The following is an 18140-nucleotide window of genomic DNA, read 5'->3' on the forward strand; positions in this document are numbered from 1 at the left end:
GAAAGTCACATTTAAACGTTTTTAAAATATTAACAGAAATGAGAGCAGTACTCAGAATCAAATAAAAATATTAAAATTGCCTGGGTGAATGATTAATCAAATTAATGACTGACTAGCATATATGATACATCACACCTAGACAAAAACCTTTAACACCTGTTTTACGTTCATTCTATCAGTAAGTATACTGGTAAGGACTGATACATGCAACAGGGCACTACTCCTTCACAGACAATCTTATTTTTATCAAAGTCTAGCAGGCTAGCATTGAATTTTCATTGCAAAGAGCAGAGTAAAACAAGGTTCCTTCCAATAGCACAGTGCTTTAGGAAAGATGCTTCTGTAACAACACAGTCAAAAAATAGTAACCCCAAATTTGCATTCTAGTCATACAGCAATTGCATTTCTTTATCTGCGGGAGAATTTGAATAAAATCATGCCGACAGGAATAAATTCAAACATTTCAGCTAAAGAGACAGACTGTTCCCAGCTTCTCAGCATACTGCATACTCTACTCCTCTATTCTCTATACAGTCAAGTAAACCTTAGCTTTCAGATTAAAGGAAACAAAGCATAACATTTCCTCACCTATTTTAGCAAAAACAGCTGGTGTGGCAACCGTCCTACGTTTCCCATCATCGGCAAGATTTGATGAGTTTCCTGTGCTGGGAAAGAGTTTTCCATTCCGAAAGACAATAAACTGTAGCTTGCAAGTTGCGTTATCAACAGATTGCCAGGCTGAAGACTGAGAGAAGACAGACTGTGGCAAATGAACTGAAGCTACTGCTACAGCATTCTGTACAATGAGAAAAAAAAAGAAACATTTAAAATGCAAATCACAACAGGGTTGCTTTCATGATGTTTTAAACTCCTGTGCAAGAAATGTATGCTGCCTTCCTTTTCCAACAGACTGGAAGCAACCAAAGAAGCACGAGCTGTAACCATGGGAATAGGATTGGTACAGTGCATATTAAAAGGGAAAACGTTTTGATTGAATGTGTGAGTCTATATGGTCAAGCTCCCTGCTGCAGAGGTGAGAATGGTTCTTACCGTGCCTGCTAGAGGGTCCATCAACACTGCAGATCTGATTTAAAGAGACAACCTCTACCAGGTTTTCTCCTTCATTTAAAACAGAATCAGACAACTAACATTAAAACATTTCTCTGAAAGGGTACTTAAGGAGTATTAAAATAATTTTATTAATACAAATAAAATAAGTCAGCAGAGAACTGGAAATGTGTGTACAGCACATCTTACAAATATATTTTTCTTTTTCTTATATGGAAAATCAGTGAACTCTGTGTTTTAGTAACCCAGGATTAAAATTTTTCAAACATTAATATAACAGAAGAAAATAAGAAAGCACTGAGAGAAAATGAATGAAGACTGTCAGATCGCTATAATGGCTTTGCGTCGTGATTGTGTTATACACCCTTTTACAAGCAGATAATTCCCTTACAGCATATTTATAAAACAGACCAAACATTATGTTCTGAGGACTTCACTCATCAAGCATTTCTTTTCCCTTCCCAAGTATAAAACTAATCATTGAAGGGTGAGTTATTTACAAAGACAAACAAATGGTGAGCGATGGGAAAATAAACAGGGAGTCTGTCCTGAGCCTTGAAGTGAAAAGTGTATGTATTTAAAAACAAACAAACTACAAAACGTTCTAATTTGCATTTCCCCCAAGGGCAAAGTATAGCTTCTGTGCACATAATTTACATAGATTATCACATAGTTTACTCACAGTACATGTGCACTACTTCTTTCAGAAGTAAAACCAATATCCTTCACCACAGTGTAAAGAAGCTTGACATTCATATATGTCCGTATGCTGAGAGAAATTCACATGTGAGCGATAAAAGACACAGCGGAGATCAGCAAACTAAACATTAGAAGCACCTAGTCACCATACAGCAAGCATGGGAGAAAAGTGTGAGAAGTCAGTGATGTCACTGGGATGTCTGAGCAAACAGATAAAGGTTTGTATATAATTTTATTATCATATATATTTTGGAAAGGTTTTGCTGTTCTAACAAAAACCCTCTAAAACAATCAGTGTTTTCTTAAGTATTTCAGAGTGGGCAAAGACACTTATTAAAAATAAGCAGGGAAGAAAAAAAAAAAGAAGAAGAAAAAGCAATAGCACATTTCTGCATTAGATTTTAAAATGACTGTGAAGGCTTTAATTGGAATTAACTGAGCTAAACATCAAGAACTTGTCCTCAGATTGTTTCCACTGCTTAATTCACTGATTCTAATGCTGTCATAATTGGCTTTGTCTCACGCTTCTGAAAGAGACATATTTCCCTTTATGATATCCCAAAGTATCTGCATAAGCTGAATCTCTGATGATACTATTTTAGCCATAAATTTGTTATTAATAAGTATGTACAGAAATTTATAGCAGTGTCATTTGTCAAACCCCAAATATCTGCTGACTTATGTGGAGATTTAAAGCAGTGTAAGAGAAAGTATACTGTGATTAACTTTTTATACTTTTATATTTTTTTCTTATTTTTCTGTGCTAGAAAAAGCAGCGACATATGAAATTCCACTAATTACTTACTATATGCAAAAAGAGAGAGCTAGAAGCATCTGAATAAGCTTACGATAATGAAACCAACAGCTAAAGACACTGGGATAAGTAACAATGTGCCATGACTAGAGAAAATCAGTCCTACAAAAGCCACAGGAACTCAACAGGTTTATAGCATGCTTGCTATGTATTTGTCCTGTTTTGTCTCTATTTTGACTTGTTGATACCGAGGAGAGAAAGTAATGACATGGAGTGGTACATGGAGCCTAACCTTGAGACTGGGGAGGGAAAAGAATGGGTTGCTTGCATCTGATACAAAAAAAGATAGCTTCTTTGAATTGCTTGATGCCCAGGTGTGGACCTGGATCAAGGTGTGGACCACCATTCACCTCCTCACTATTGCTCAGTCTCTACCCACACAGAGTCCTTTAATTACACAGCATAAAAAGCAGGAACTCAATCAGTGGCACAGGTCTCACTGTTGATGGGCTTTGTCTCCTGGGATAAAGCCTAATGCAGTAAAGATGAGGTGTGCACAACCAACTCAGGACTGCAGTGCGCACCTTCCTCAGACTGGCTGAGCAAATCCTACACATACAGCAATGCAATGTTAAATTCATCACATAGCAAAATGTAACACTTACAGAAAATTATTTTCTTCTCAGACCTCAGGAAAGGGTTTCTTCCTATTTACCTCAAAAACAACAACAACAGCAAAAACCCACCAAAACCAAAATGTAACAAGAACATGAAAATCAATTCTGTCCTTACAAGGCTCCCTGGAGTACTGCATTGAGGTCTGGGGCCCTCAGCATAAGAAAGCTGTGGAGATGTTGGAGCATGTTCAGAGGATGGCCACAAAGATGCTCAGAAGGCTGAAGCACCTCTCCAATGGAGACAGGCTGAAGGAGCAACATTTGTTCAGCTTGGAGAAGGGGTTGCAGAGAAATCTCATTGTGGCCTTTCAGTACTTGGAAGGAACTTATAAACGTGGGGAGACAAACTTTTCACGTGGTCTGACAGTGATAGGAAAAGGGGGAACAGTTTTAAACTAAGAGAGAGGAGATTTATATTAGATTAGGAGCCAATTCATCACTCAGAGGGAGTGAGGCCCTGGCACTGCTGCCAGAAGTATAGGTGCCCCTTCCCAGAAGGTGCTTAAGACCAGATTGCACAGGGCTCTGGGCCTTGATCTGGTGAGTGGTAATCAACCCACAGCAGGGGGATGGGACTGGATGAGCTATTCTCTGCTTCTATATCATTAACTGTGAATAATCTTATGTAAATAATGTCTACAGTCAATTCCTGGGATATGCTTTAATTGTGAACAGTGCCCTTTGTATATCTGACATTTTAAACAAATTCTTTTGAATGCATATAGTCCAGTGGAGCAATGGGCAAAGGGACAGGGATGTTTCTTCACTGAACAATGTACAACTAAAGTCAAAATATTTCCTCGATATGCAATATTTATGTAAAAATTCATCAAAATTAAACTTCAAAATGGAACTGTCTGCTACACCAATACGTCTGCCAAAAAACTCCTGTGCTAGCATAGTCATGAAAAATGCACACATTGAGGGTGCCCACACATTCACAATGCTGTTTAAAAATATGGATAAATATTTGTGAACAATTTTTACATCTACATGATTTTTTAAATTTTTTTTTTAATTGCTTTACTCATTATTCACAGGAGAAGAATCTGAGCACATATGCAAGCTCTGTTATTGCAAGAGGATGGGTGAAGTCTGACCAGAGCCTCAGTCTTCAACTTCACTAATCTTATGTGTAGTGATGAAAGAGTCAGTTAATTACCCTTGCCTCGGTTTCCCTCTCACTTGGTAAAATAATTATATTTCTTTTATTCCTGACTCCAGAAATGAAACATAATATATGAACAGATTACTACTAATACCAAAGAAAGTAACATTAAATTTGGAGTGAATCATTGCACTTCAGATGTTTCAAATTCCAAATAAATAATCTTCAAAATTTTATTTGGATTCTGTAGTGTTGTATCACAAAAGAACTGATATGCTGCGGTGTGCTACTGGCAGTATCTCAAGAAGCTGCTCCACCTCTAAAGGGAGAAACAACACTAGAGAAACACTATCAAATGTCTTCATAGGATCTGCAGCTTTGAAATGACAGAGGTCAGCTCTGGCAGTTTATATTTTCCCCAGAAAAGCTTAGAGTTTGTGTCAGCAACTTACCAGTTCAGATTCAGACATTCTCTGAGCATTTTCTAACCAGAATGTCAATAATCCCTTCATTACTTCATTTCACTTTTAGTCGTAATAACTGGATTGGACTGCCAGTCATTATAAAAAGAAATTCTGAATAGTGAAGATTTTTTTAAGGAAAATCTTTCCTGCTGGAAAATGCCAGTGTTTTAAAATGCAAACTGTCCACAGAGATCCATCAGTTTGTGCAAAAATAATAGAAAACCTCCAGCCAAGGAAAAGTGGGCTTATCAGCAGAAAACCAGCTCTAAGGTTTTTCAGGTGGCTCCATAGAATTTCAGCTCTTGAGACTTCTTGTAATGCAGGAAACTTTCCAAAAAGTGAAAGGGAAGGTTGTTTTCAATACTCCAAATAATAACTGGAAAGTAAATTTTGTAAGAACTTCTGAAATTTCATTTCTTTTTTCCATTTCTATTCTAAATTTCCTTGTGTGGAATTGTTCAAAATTGATGAACAGAAGCAGCAAGTATGATTCAACATGAATCAAAAAGTTTAAAATTTGAATGGAAAGCCTTATTCCAATGACAAAATGGACCCCAGGATATTGAGAGCTACAGACTCCTGGCATTTCTGCAGCTCATGCATGTGTGACCCTTATTAAAAAACATTTTAAAGGAAAAATGAAAGATTAAAAGTGAAGTTTTTCCCCAAGCAATTTTTTTCTGGTCTGCAGTCCATTCCTTATAATCAATGCAAACATTTACAAGGCGTTTTTAAGTGTTTAGGAAAGACAGCCTCTTGCCCTAGGTGTCTTTATGATATGTCGGCCCTTCCAGTTTCATGATCATTCAAAGAGAACTGCTCCCATTTTCAATATTGCTTCCTAATCGCCTTGCTCTACGTTTCTTAAATTTATCAAAATATTAAGAGGAACATACCCATTATCAGAAAATCTTTACCAAGAAAGATACTTTGTAACACTGTGGAATGATATAAATCAAAATATTTTCAATTCTTTCTTGCATATGCCTTGATAAAATCAATTTTGAGTTAAAGTGTGCTATCTCTTTGAGATAAAATATATTTCATAGGAAAGCATTCAGTTTTGAGTCCTCAGAACAGATGAAAGTAATATTTTTCCAGTTGTGAATTTTGTTGACTTAAAAACCAGTACCTTAGCAAGTGGTCAAAAGAAAATGGGAAGGGGAAAAAAAAAAACACCAAAACCAAATAACATTAATGGTTGTCATTTTTTTTCTACATGGAGGAATTCAATGAAACACACCTTTGCCTCATGAGCACTTCTATGTCAGACATTCTGTCAGACTGCCCCTCTGCTGCCAGCTGTCACATGGCAACAACATGTAATGGAATAGTGGGAAGGTTCCACCTCTACTGCCATATCACCAACGTTCACCTCAGACATCATTGGCTAATATAGTAAAATAGAAGGCATTACTTTCAGAGCAGCCTTCTTATATTATTAACTATCAGTGGATGTTGCCAAAATATGGATAAGCTATATAAAGTTACAGTAGCAGTGAAAATGTTGCAACTGAGCTCTATTGGTAATAAACTATATTACTAAATAAGCACTGACTGAGTTAACAGCGTAGTCATCATAAAATCAAGTGAATAAATTACATATACCCATACAGTAGATGTTAATTAGGCCATCAAACAAGATAGCAGCTCCTCAGGAGCATCTGAAGAGATCAACTTAGAATTTACGTTAAAAGTTGAATAATTAACATAAAACAGCACAGAACTTTTTTTTTTTTTTTTTTTTTTTTTTTTTCCCCTGTTATCTCTACTGGTGGACATTTAAAACATACTCCTTTGGAATTATCCCAGCACATGAGAAATGAGATATGGACAGGAATTTGGCACTGCACTGTGAAGCTTAAGTGAACTGGATGTACGTACTGACCTCTTCTTCTGGTAAGAAAAGCATCAACAAAACAAAAGAAAAACTTGGAATGCCAAATAAAGGAAGAAATGGGGTTATGTCAGACACGTACTCAATGACAAAGCAATCTGACAGGTCCAAAAAAAAAAGGTAGGATTGATGTTTAAGCAGGAAGATACAAGGCACGGGAACTGTAAAGGAGATTCCCAGCCACCTTAACTTATTTACATAACTTTGTTTCTGATTTGTCACAGTTTAGCACACTATTAGTCTGCTGTTCAAACATAAGCCTGGGAGGGCTCAGGAAACACTAGGAAGAGAAAAGCAAAACTGATACAGGTTCTCAGAAAGAAATGAAAATGTATCGCCAGAAATGAAAAATAAAATCACCTGGCTGCAGACATGAAATTGCTAAATATGTTAGGATTGTTATCTAATTAAGACGTTAAATGGTAATGCTGCAGCCTACAGCTATCAAAATATCTGGTAAACTAAGCACAGACTCTAAGACATGTTTGTTATAGCCAGGCACAAACGTTGATTTAATGCATAGTGAAAATACAGCATGAACAATAAGTACAGGCTACTGCATGAAAAGGTAAAAAGCCATCTTAAATACATTTAAAGATATACTTCAGTAATAAGAATGGTTTTCTAGAAGTTAAAAAACAACATCAGAAAACCTGAATATAATCAGAAAGCCAATGAAAAAGAAAAAATAACACTGATCAGAGGGAAAAAAAAAGTAGTTATAGGAGTCAAGAAATGGGTCAATACAGGGATAATTGACAAAACCTTTTGACATACAGCAACAAGTCCTTCAGATCTATATTCCAAAAAATGGACAAAGAAAGGAGTACATATGTACATCTGTACACATCTACATATTAATGTAGAGAGAAATGTGTTGAGATAAACCTGAAAAAAAAAAATAATCAGGTAATACTTTTTTAATTTAACCTCAGTGAAAGTACTGATGTTTACTTGGGGACACAGGATCAGTAAGAAAAAAAATATGAATATTATTACAAAGGTCAAAGGAGAACTCACTAAGAGCTGAATAATGTTATGAAAATCTCTGACAACCAACACATGAAATCAGAGGACAATTCCAATAATACTGATTGATTTAAGGAGTACACCAAATTAGTCATAGAACAATGATGACTTCTCTGTAAAATCTTCCATGGTTAGACTGTGTGAATCAAGCATGGCATGTAAATAATAGTATAGACCACACATGAATGAACAACTTTATCACACAGTTTACAACATTACTCACAGTTGCTGCTGCCACATCTCCGTATTTGTCTCCTCCCATGTCAAGAGACAAACTTCTTTCACAAGATTGAAAGAGTTGTTTGGTAAGTTTCATGAAAACGTGGTTTCCTTTAGGCACATCTATATGGACTGCTGTGTCACTGTTTCTGTATTCTGGTGCTTAGTCACTTATGCATTCATGCATGATTCCTTCAAACCGAAGGTCAGCCCACTGCATTTGAGACTTCATTATTAATGCATCCATGAAAATACAGTCAGAATATATAATATACTTCTTTTAAGGAAAAGATCATTTGTGGAATTATTCAAGCAACAACCGGCCTGTTAATCTGATATTAAGAGGGAAAATGAGAAAGAAAAAAAAAATCAAAGAAAAACAAAACAAAACAAAACCAACCAACCAAACAAACAAAAAGACAAGGCATGTGTACCAAAGGTAAAGACTTGCCAGACTCACATGAAGGACCTTGATAACTGTTTTTATACAGGAAGACACACAGCTTACCTAATTTCTTCTGCCTTCAGTAAAAATCTAAAGTACAAGGAAAGCTAAGTTGAGATACTGAGAATTAGCAGAATACTGTCAGATGTGTAAGAAACTAGCTAAAATATATAACAAATTCATTTACTTTTAAAGGGGAAGACTTTGCAATGAATAGCCAGAAATTTGTATGAAAATTAGTTTGGACACTTCGAGTTTTTATCTGATGACCTTGAATCAAAGAAAAGGAATGTCACATAAGAGTGTTGTAAATCATGCACTTTACATATTTGTAATTAGAATTTCAGTTATAAACTGGTGAAATAAGCCACTTTGAAAAGCAGCTGACGGGGAAAAGAACTTGAATGCACTGGTTGATCACATGGATGAATCTGTGTCATCGCAATTTAACAATAAAAAAGACAAATCCAGCCCAGAACATTTCAAATGAGGCATTTCCATTAGACAGAGAGAAACAGTGATTTTCAAGAATGAATAATTTGTTTCACAAGTGCAGAATAAAAGAGTTCAGCTTTGCCAGCCTAGCAAAATAAAAGAAGAGGTTATCTGCTGCCTTTAAAAACACAATAATAGCACCTGGAGAGGAAGAAGAATCACATAAGCAATCATCAAGCATGAGAGCAAAGACACTGGTCTAGAGTAAAGATGCAGACAAAGTATGAAAAGGTTTCTTTAGCCTTTACAAGAGAAAGAGTGGGGTAGTCTGTAAAGAGAAAGGACATGTACACACCAAGTTCAACTACTTTTGAGAGAACATTTGAATACTTTATGACAGAATTACACAATAAGATTCTCAGGAAAAGAGAAAGTTTGAGAACCTACTCATGGCAGTGTCAAGTGACTCACATCTTTAATGAAAGAGCAGTGAGCATGGAATTGATACACTTTTTAAAGAAACAGAAAAAATTCTGCACACGTAGCAGCTGCAGACAGTTGGCAAACTTGAAAATTGAGCTGCATTTCATGTAGACATCTGTTTTAGAAATCATACTATAAATGAGTAAAAATAGAACAATTAAATACCGATCTGAGTTGGAACATTAAAGAAATGAAAACCTATATGTAGTTTCTATTACTTATCCTCCTACAAATTGTCTTTAGAATTGAAGAGATCTTTAGCACTTGAGTAACAAGAGCACAGTCTCCTACACAGCGCGGTCATCCAACACCAATATCCAACACAGATTAATATTTAATTACTGACACATGCTCAGATGAACATTCCTAATAGAGAATTACCTAAAAATGGTATCACTCTAATCACTGCAGTTCTGTTTTTTAACCAGACTCCTAGATTTACTTAACCCAAAAGAGGATTTAAGATTTAGATATTCTTAATTTCTGGCAACACTATTGGTTAAACTTGTGACTTTGAATAAAACACGAATACTTTGCTTACATTGTTGGACCCGACAGTGTATCTCTCATACATTCACACTGTACCTACAGATAGAGCCATAATACTTGACTCTGATATTATGGTGACTGCAAATAAAGCCTTCAAAACAACTGAAGTGTAAATTGAAGCAGATGCTTCTACAAGACACTCAAAAGTACAATGAATCTGCAGACAGCCACATACATTACTGCTACACACAATGTAAAAATTAATTAGATTAACATTTTAAAATTATTTACTGTTGATAATTTAGTATTAGTACTTTTTGCATATTCCAGAATTCCATACCAGCATTTTGAGAATTACCCAAATCTTCACATTTTGTGGAAATGTATATTTTGTCTATATCTGGCAATAATAGCACAAAATGTGACATCATCAATTGAATTTTACATAACAAATCCAACACAGATTTGTTCCAACTTTATTTTTTATTATTTTTTTATTTTAGACAAAATTTTGATTTCAAGAATCTTTTTTGATTTTCAAACAGAGTTTTAGGACTGCTTCAGTTCAGGGTTCCATATTTCAAGTCAAGCAGCATCAACATTAGGCTTGGCATAATGCAGAGAACTATGCCAGGGGATGCATAAATTTTGTCTTTCTGGGAATGAGAGATTTTTAGGGATGACATATGAGTTTTCAACAAGCAGTTAAATTTTTAGGGGATGGAGGTGAGGTGAGGGAGTGTAGGAGAAGATACTTGAAGTACTGATTGTGGACATATCTCAGAATTCACATTCTAACTTCCCGTTGTTTTTCTCTGGACCTATAAAGACTTCCTGAAGCTTCTTTTTTACAGAGGATATCTTCAGGCAGTGAGCTCTACAGCAAGAATCACCCTCTTAGGAATTTCGTCCACTGAGCCCTTCAAGGATGTATGCATTCCTAGAAATACCACTTTTACCTCTGCCTGTAAAGGAGTATTTTTCCTTTTTATTTAGCTCAGATAATCTCCAGACATACATGAGATCTTTCTAGAAAGGTGATAAGTACATTATTTTTTGTTGTTGTTTATTACATTAACGATACTAATTTCAATTGCTCCAGATACACTCAGCAGATGTGACAGCCATATGCTAAATTTTTTAAATTTTAAAATATAAAGTCAAAATAAATAATCTTGTGAGCTAAGTGGAACATCCGGCTACATAATTACAAACCTGGCACCATGGATCCTAAGATGGGTATCACACAGAATACCTAACTAACCAAATACATAAGTTCACTGACTATCGAGCTTATACATAAATATTACTGATTTTGAACAAGGAATTGTGAATTCGAACTTCAATATACTGGAACATGTTAAGGTTTATGCACACAATCACTTTTAATTTCGCTTTTGAGAAAGGTCAATTATGATAATACAAGCCTCACAATAGTTTTACATTCTCCACAGTCCATAGCTTAGTGATTATCATAGAAAAAAATTAGTAAAGAGAATGGACACTTTAACATTTCCCAGCATCCAGTGTTTTCACAAAGATTTTTGTAAAGCTGGGGAAATACAATTAGATTAAAATGAGAATGAGTTTGGGTCGGCATATGAACACTCAGAAACTAAATAACACTCTGAACTGAATAAAATTTATGCTTTTAAATAGAATGCAGTGCATATATTTCTGGATTTTATGATTTTTATGAAGTCTTGGATAATTTGGGTATACACATTTATTGAATATGCATATGCACTGATGCAACCACTGGGTAATACTGTAAATTAAAATGACTGAATATTGGAGCTATTTAAGCATACTAGATGATAGAATTTCTAATTTCACTGATGTGGTATTCACACTAAGTTAAGCTAGATAAATATAAAATTAATTTGGTAACATAAGTGGGAATGTAATGAAAAAGATTAATTCAGAAATTTTTATTACACTATTTAGATATAATTTTCCTGGGGCAAAGTGAGCTTCTACACTGCATATAATGTGCGAAAGTACATCTATTAAGTGTTTTTCTGGTTGTATAGTGAAGATGACTGCAATGGAGATGCTGACATTGCAGCTTGATGACTACTGAAATATTGACTCCGTCTGATAAAGAAGGAAAGTTGAAACTGCTGAAAATTTTTGCAATTTTAGCAATCTAGGACTTCTAGGAAGTGAATTTAAAAGTTCTGCACCATGAAGCAACTTGATTTTCTGCAGATTTTAAATTATTTGGATATAATCCTCAGGAATGGTCTCTACTGCCTATAGCTATTAAACAGTACAGACCTAGAACTGCTCCTGCAAACTTGTGCAAGGAGAAAAGAATATGGGACTACTACACAGAATTGCTTTGCTATGTAGACAGCATTAAGTAATCTAAAAAAGTGGTAATATCATCTTTTCTTTAGCTCATGTATGTACAATCACGCCTCACAAGTCAGGAAAATAAGCCTCCTCAAGAAGAGCAAATATATTTTCTTCCCTCCCAAACTCAGTCTCCCACTTAGTAAAATTTACATAGTCTCCAACTAGCTGAAACAATCATCTGTCTCTGGAATTTCACTGAGTCTGTGAGTAACCGCCTTCTACAATACAGTCAGAAAACACATGCAAAAAGAAGAAATGTAAAAAAAGAGTATAGTCATGTTGGCAAGAGGAAAGCTCTGAGTCACAGAACTGTCTTCACATTTGAATGAAAGTACATGAGGTCTCCATACCATTGAGCTGTGTGATTCTGAAGTGGATATACAGCAGCAATGACAGAGACATTTTAAGATAATTCCTATAAATCAGAAGTTGAATATAGAGCACTGAACTATATTCAACTAAATATTCAACAAAGACTCCACTCTTTCCACCACCAGTATCCTCAAAACTCCCATGCAAGTACATGCACCCTGCTCCACAAGTCTTACACAGACCTGCAGAATTCTGAAATATCCTAATTCGAACAAAAAAGATAACATACTGAGCTCAGTCTCACAATGAAATTGCAATGTCAGATTTTCACCAGTAAAGATCACTTCTGGCCAAATGCCATGCTGAACACCCATACAGAGCAAAACCAAATACAGTTTCACTGAGTATATTTATGCATAAAAGATCATAAATATGAAAGGGATAAGGCAACATTTACATGAACCAATTATCACCAGTGGGTCCAAAAATTGTGCCATAGCCATGATATGAGCCTCTGTTCCAGTCTTTCCTTCCTGAAAACTAGTCTGAAAAGAAACAGAGGAAAAGTCCACCTGGAAAAGAAGGTGCAATACCCATTTCCCAGCCATTATACTTCTAAAGAGAAAATCAAGGAATGTTGAGGAATAATATATTCCTCAAATCCTTTTTTAAAGAAAGTGCTATTATAAGTTTTTTCTTCATGTAATTAATACTCTTGTAGATATGTTTCCACCAACAATCTAAGCTGGAGTCATGAGGCCAAAGGTCATTGCTTTGGTTCAGTTAGCATTTAGATCCAAACAGAACATTTTTATCTTCAAGTGAATCACATGCATGCTCACTGTCCTAATCACAGACGCCTAGACAGACTCCTTAATCTAGAACTCACCTGCTGCAGCAAGTGCTTATGGGCAGTGTAGATTCTTTCTACCAAGTTTTTCTATGAGATTTTTCACAGTTATGTGAAGATAAAAAATATTTTCTAGCATTACCCATAGTAAAATCCAATAACAAGAACAATGGAAGTGAGGTCTGATCTTCCTTCAGATCACATTTCCACCAATCTAATAATTACTTCATACAGTGCTGTGAGTTGAAGAAACTTGGAAGAAACCTAATCCTTTTAATAAATAAGTACATACATGCTGACAAAACTCCTTGGCATACATGTAGATTTTGCTTTAAAACCACAAAAGTAGCCACTTGACATTAGGCATTTCATTTCTAAAAGTTGACTGAATTAAATCATAATCCTGAACTAAAGTCCATTTTAGTATCTCAGCCACTACAAATCAGTGATGTTCTCTTGATGCAAATCTGAAAACATGAACATACATTACCAATTTTTGTCTTCAGCCCTCACTACATGAAAACTCTTAATTTATACTGGGTGAGGAAAGTTTTGCTTTTCTGAGGCAGCATGCACTGTATTCCTCTTACTCAAGGGTGTAACCTTTAAGTTGAGATACCACTGAGAGTCACTTGAGGCTTTTTGTATACTGCATGGACCAACTGGAATTTGAAATAACCACTGGAGATACACCTCCCATTCCTATTCAGTGACTGTTAAGCTAGGCACTGACCTAGCTGAAGCAAAGTGGGATGAAATTTAAATGGCAATAGCTGAAGACTGAGAACAAATAACTTACACCAACCTTTTTTCCTCGCTTCTTGAATCAAACAAAAGGGAATAACAATAATCATCATAAATATTTCAAATGAAAAACAGTTTTTAGTGTGCAACATATGACAGGAGGGATGGGAAAGCATAGTGTTTTGCTCACAGCTTATGAATTAATACAAATTTTCTAGTATTAGTGCTGCAGGGCCTGTATCCTAAAAAAGCAAAGGCAACATATTCATTAAAAATAGCAGTCTATATGGCATGAAGTTCTCACTTTTTAAATCTTGTAAATTAGTTATAAAAGAGCAAATTTGCAATTTAACCAGTAGAAAATGAATAGTTTTACATTGTTATATGTAAGCATTTCCAATGGTTTGAATATTTTTGGTCTTCCCTTCTTGCTCTACTGATTTTCTAATCTTTTCCAGTAAAGGTCAGTTCTACTGGCATCGGTATACTTAATGCATTCCCAAATTTGTACCAAAAGGCCTTTATTCTTTATCAGTCAGACGCATCAACAGTGTGCATAATTCAGACTTTCACTGCCAAATTTGATTTTTCTTTTCTCCAAGAGTGTTACCATTCTTGCTGAATCACTTCCAGTCTCTAGTTAAGCAGATATGCATTTACTTTAAGCAACACTGATATTCATTTTGTAACATAAAGCCTTAATACATACAATATTTCACTATTTTTTCTTTTGAACTCTTCACTATTACAATTTTCCATTTAATAGGATGAAAGTACCTTACATAAACAGCATGTGCATTTTTGAACTCTTACTACTGCTAACACCAGATACTACTAATATGAGTACCTGAATGTGTGTGAATTAATTACGTAGGAGTGAAGATGTGAAAGAAGCTCAAGAAGAGAAAGAAAAATCAATACAGGAAAAAAATAAAGTCTCTCATGTCAACCAAAGGTCTAGCACCATGTACAAAATTAATAACTAACATTATTAGCTGAAAAACAGTGTATTTGAGAGAACTTGGCAGAGTACCAGATTGTCTATCCCAGTAGCAGGAAAGACATAAGGTTTTCTTATCAGGATCTCCAGGTCCTGGCAGCTCTGCATATAGATAGTAAAATGATAAACTTCTACCTACTGTATAGACTCTACCAGCAACTATTCTCTGTTGGTCAATACAAGGAGCAGGTATTTGAATAACAAATATAAAGGTACAGATAAAACTAAAAAAAAAAACTAGTTTAGAAAATAAACCAATGAATTTTTATCCTACTTCCCCAACTACACCTAGTTCCACTGTTTCACTTCTTTCTCATAAGATACATTAAAATAGCATTAAGTGAATGTCTGCACATTAAGAAATGAAATAACTTCAATTAACATCCTATTTTCATCCAGACAACAAAAATTAAATAAATAATTGTGCTTTTCTGCCATCCTAAATTTTCATATTTCCACATTAAAAAAATGCAGTGACAAATACATTCATAAGAAAACAAAACTGTATCCACTAGTTATAATTATCTCACAGCCTCTCTCCATTTTATTGCCTTGTTCAGTTTTTTTGAGGGACTAAAAAATATTTTCTGGACAGTTCTGATATCCTCTAACATTTAAGAATTTTTTTCTCTGTTCAGATGTAGTAAACCAAAAATGATGCCGTCTGCATATCTGAACAACAGCCTGTTCTTTGTAACCTTGACACGGAAAAAGCAAGATACTTGTACTTGCTAAGCCATGGTCTATTCAGCATCATTGTGTTAGCATTACTCACCAAGTGGAATTAAAAACTGCACTACAGTTACCATGACAACCAGCTGTCTCCCACATACAGCATCAGTTTGAATTTGTGCAGACCATTTCTAACAATGATTTAAGTCAACAAATTCAGTATTACCCTAAGGTAAAAATCTGGTTTAAGAACAAATAAGTATTTTTAGTTTCATGATATTACTTCACTCAATACATTAATTCCAAGTATGACTTGGGAGTTCAGAGAACTGCAGTGATTTCTATCAGAAATGAATGGTGAATGATAGATAATCTTCTGGTCAATATACAGTTAAGAAGCTACTAACATTCTTAACCAAATAAACATTCAAGAAGCAATATTCAATAAGGCATTCTGTTAAGCATCATTTTAAAATTTCTAGTCCATCCTTTTTGTGAAAATAACTTAATGTAGTAAGTGACGGAAGAAAAAACTCTACTCTTTTAGGAGGGTCTTACAGTTTTTCATTTTGATGCTAAGATTTTGCTCATTCCATACACTGAAGATGGCATAATGTTAATAGCAGATTTTGTGGGGAAATCACATTAGAATTTTTATTTAATCATTTTCTAAATTTACATTTGAATGATGCTGTTGATTACCTTGTGCAGAACACTAACATCATCAGTGCATGCTCACTATACAAATTCTTACTAGAAAGTAAAGTGTAATCCGTCTCCCTCCAAAATTATCAGACAGCAATCCTTTATTACTGGTTAGGAAAAAAAACTGAAAATTGGAATTAAAGATACATTAAAAAAAGTAATACTTCATTGGCTGAGGAATTCCAAAATAAGTTCATTTTCCTGCAAAAGTAGTCTGTTTTTTACTATTTATTTTTCAACTCAATTTACTTTCAGTCTCAGTTGCTCTCAAAATGGCTGACTTGTAAAGGAGAGAGGGAACAGGGGTATACCGAATAGGTATCTCATTTACCAAGTCTAGTGAATCATCACACAACTGCATGTTTGGTCGCCTGTATGAAGTAGCCACTTGCTGCTTCATAAATTCTAAGCAGCAGTTTTCAGATCCTTCTGATCACCAAGCATGCTTTTGGTTTGGCTGTCATTGAATAAGTACATAATGGCAATGATGGACATCTCTGCTAGCAGAATAATGGGATGCATTGTTACTGGGAGAAGGAAAATAAGAACCAGCAGAAAAACATATAAAACACATCTAATTGCAATTGCTGATGTACATATTGAAGGTGGGGAGAAAAGAGAAAGTAAACACTGAAACAAAGATTATGAAACTATTAAAAACACAACATATACACAAACTACGGATAACATAATAAAACTTATTTGTCATGTAAGAAATTATAGAAAGAAATAACCCAAGACCAAAACTTGAAATGGGGTTCAAACTTACTAAAGAAAATACAAATGTTTCATAATGAAGTTCAGGGATGTTAAGTGTGTCTCAATACACTCGTTTTTCTGGAAGTAAGTACAACAGTGAAGAATAAGATTTCCCATTTGGTACAAGGTAGAGCACCTATTGCATCACAGAACTTAAAAGTGTTCCAGAAAAGAAAACTGGACAGTATTAAGAAATAAAGAAGCTATCATGAATCTGATGCCCCTTAGACATAGAGTTTTAATCTGTGATGAGAATTCCTGAACAGTAACCCTCAGGACAACACATAGATATTAAAAATTTAAGTTTGAATATAATGGTTCCAACTTAAAATCATTTAATTTGTGTGGGAATGTTGGTTAGACAGAAAACTAAGTAAAGCCTGAAAGACTGAGGAAGGTAGTAGCACAGAAATGCTCTTAGTCCTGGATCACTGTGGACACATTTGTTATCAGTGACAGGCAATGTGAAATCAGGCACAAACTGAAATCAAACCCATCTTTAAGGTTACACTAAACTGAACTGACAGGAACACTACACACAAGAAAGAAAAAGAAATGGATTTCTGTAAAGAACTTCAATCTTCAACAATGCAAGTGTGTAATGCTTAAACGTAAAAACAGAAGAATTGAAGGCAGGTAAGAGGTAGAAAACCAGAAACAAAGTAAAATATAACCTGAGGCTTCAAATCCACAAACCCAGACAGGAACAAATTTTTTGTCAGCAAAAAGGCTGCATACAGTCAAAAGTAAGTGAGAGCAGGAAAACAAATATGATTGTTACTGGAATTTAACAGATCTGTAACAATCCATTAACTCCTAGATTGAGCTGCAATAAAAATTAAATGAAGATGACAATCTATGCAGATGTGCATCATTTTGCCCTGAGGCTGAGTCTATACCCTTGCGCCAAGGATGCCTTCATGGGGTTGAAGTAGCATTGCTAACAATTAATGGATCTTTTCGTGTTATA

At 35.0% G+C, this 18140-nt stretch overlaps 1 protein-coding gene across 4 annotated transcripts in view; it reads right to left on the reverse strand.

Annotated features, from left to right (window-relative positions):
- ADGRA1 (adhesion G protein-coupled receptor A1) overlaps nt 1-18140 on the reverse strand; it is a 241001-nt gene that overhangs the window by 49494 nt on the left and 173367 nt on the right. For 2 of the 4 annotated variants that reach the window (XM_015867228.2, XM_015867230.2), the window contains exon 13: nt 589-796. In XM_015867228.2, the coding sequence (XP_015722714.1) occupies nt 589-796 (208 nt within the window). Of the gene's footprint in view, nt 1-588; nt 797-1050; nt 1074-7919; nt 8071-18140 lie in introns of those variants that run through there. The other 2 variants (XM_015867231.2, XM_032445466.1) reach the window with 2 other exon arrangements.

Source organism: Coturnix japonica, chromosome 6 (genome assembly GCF_001577835.2).
Source record: "Coturnix japonica isolate 7356 chromosome 6, Coturnix japonica 2.1, whole genome shotgun sequence".
NCBI classification, from domain to species: domain Eukaryota; kingdom Metazoa; phylum Chordata; class Aves; order Galliformes; family Phasianidae; genus Coturnix; species Coturnix japonica.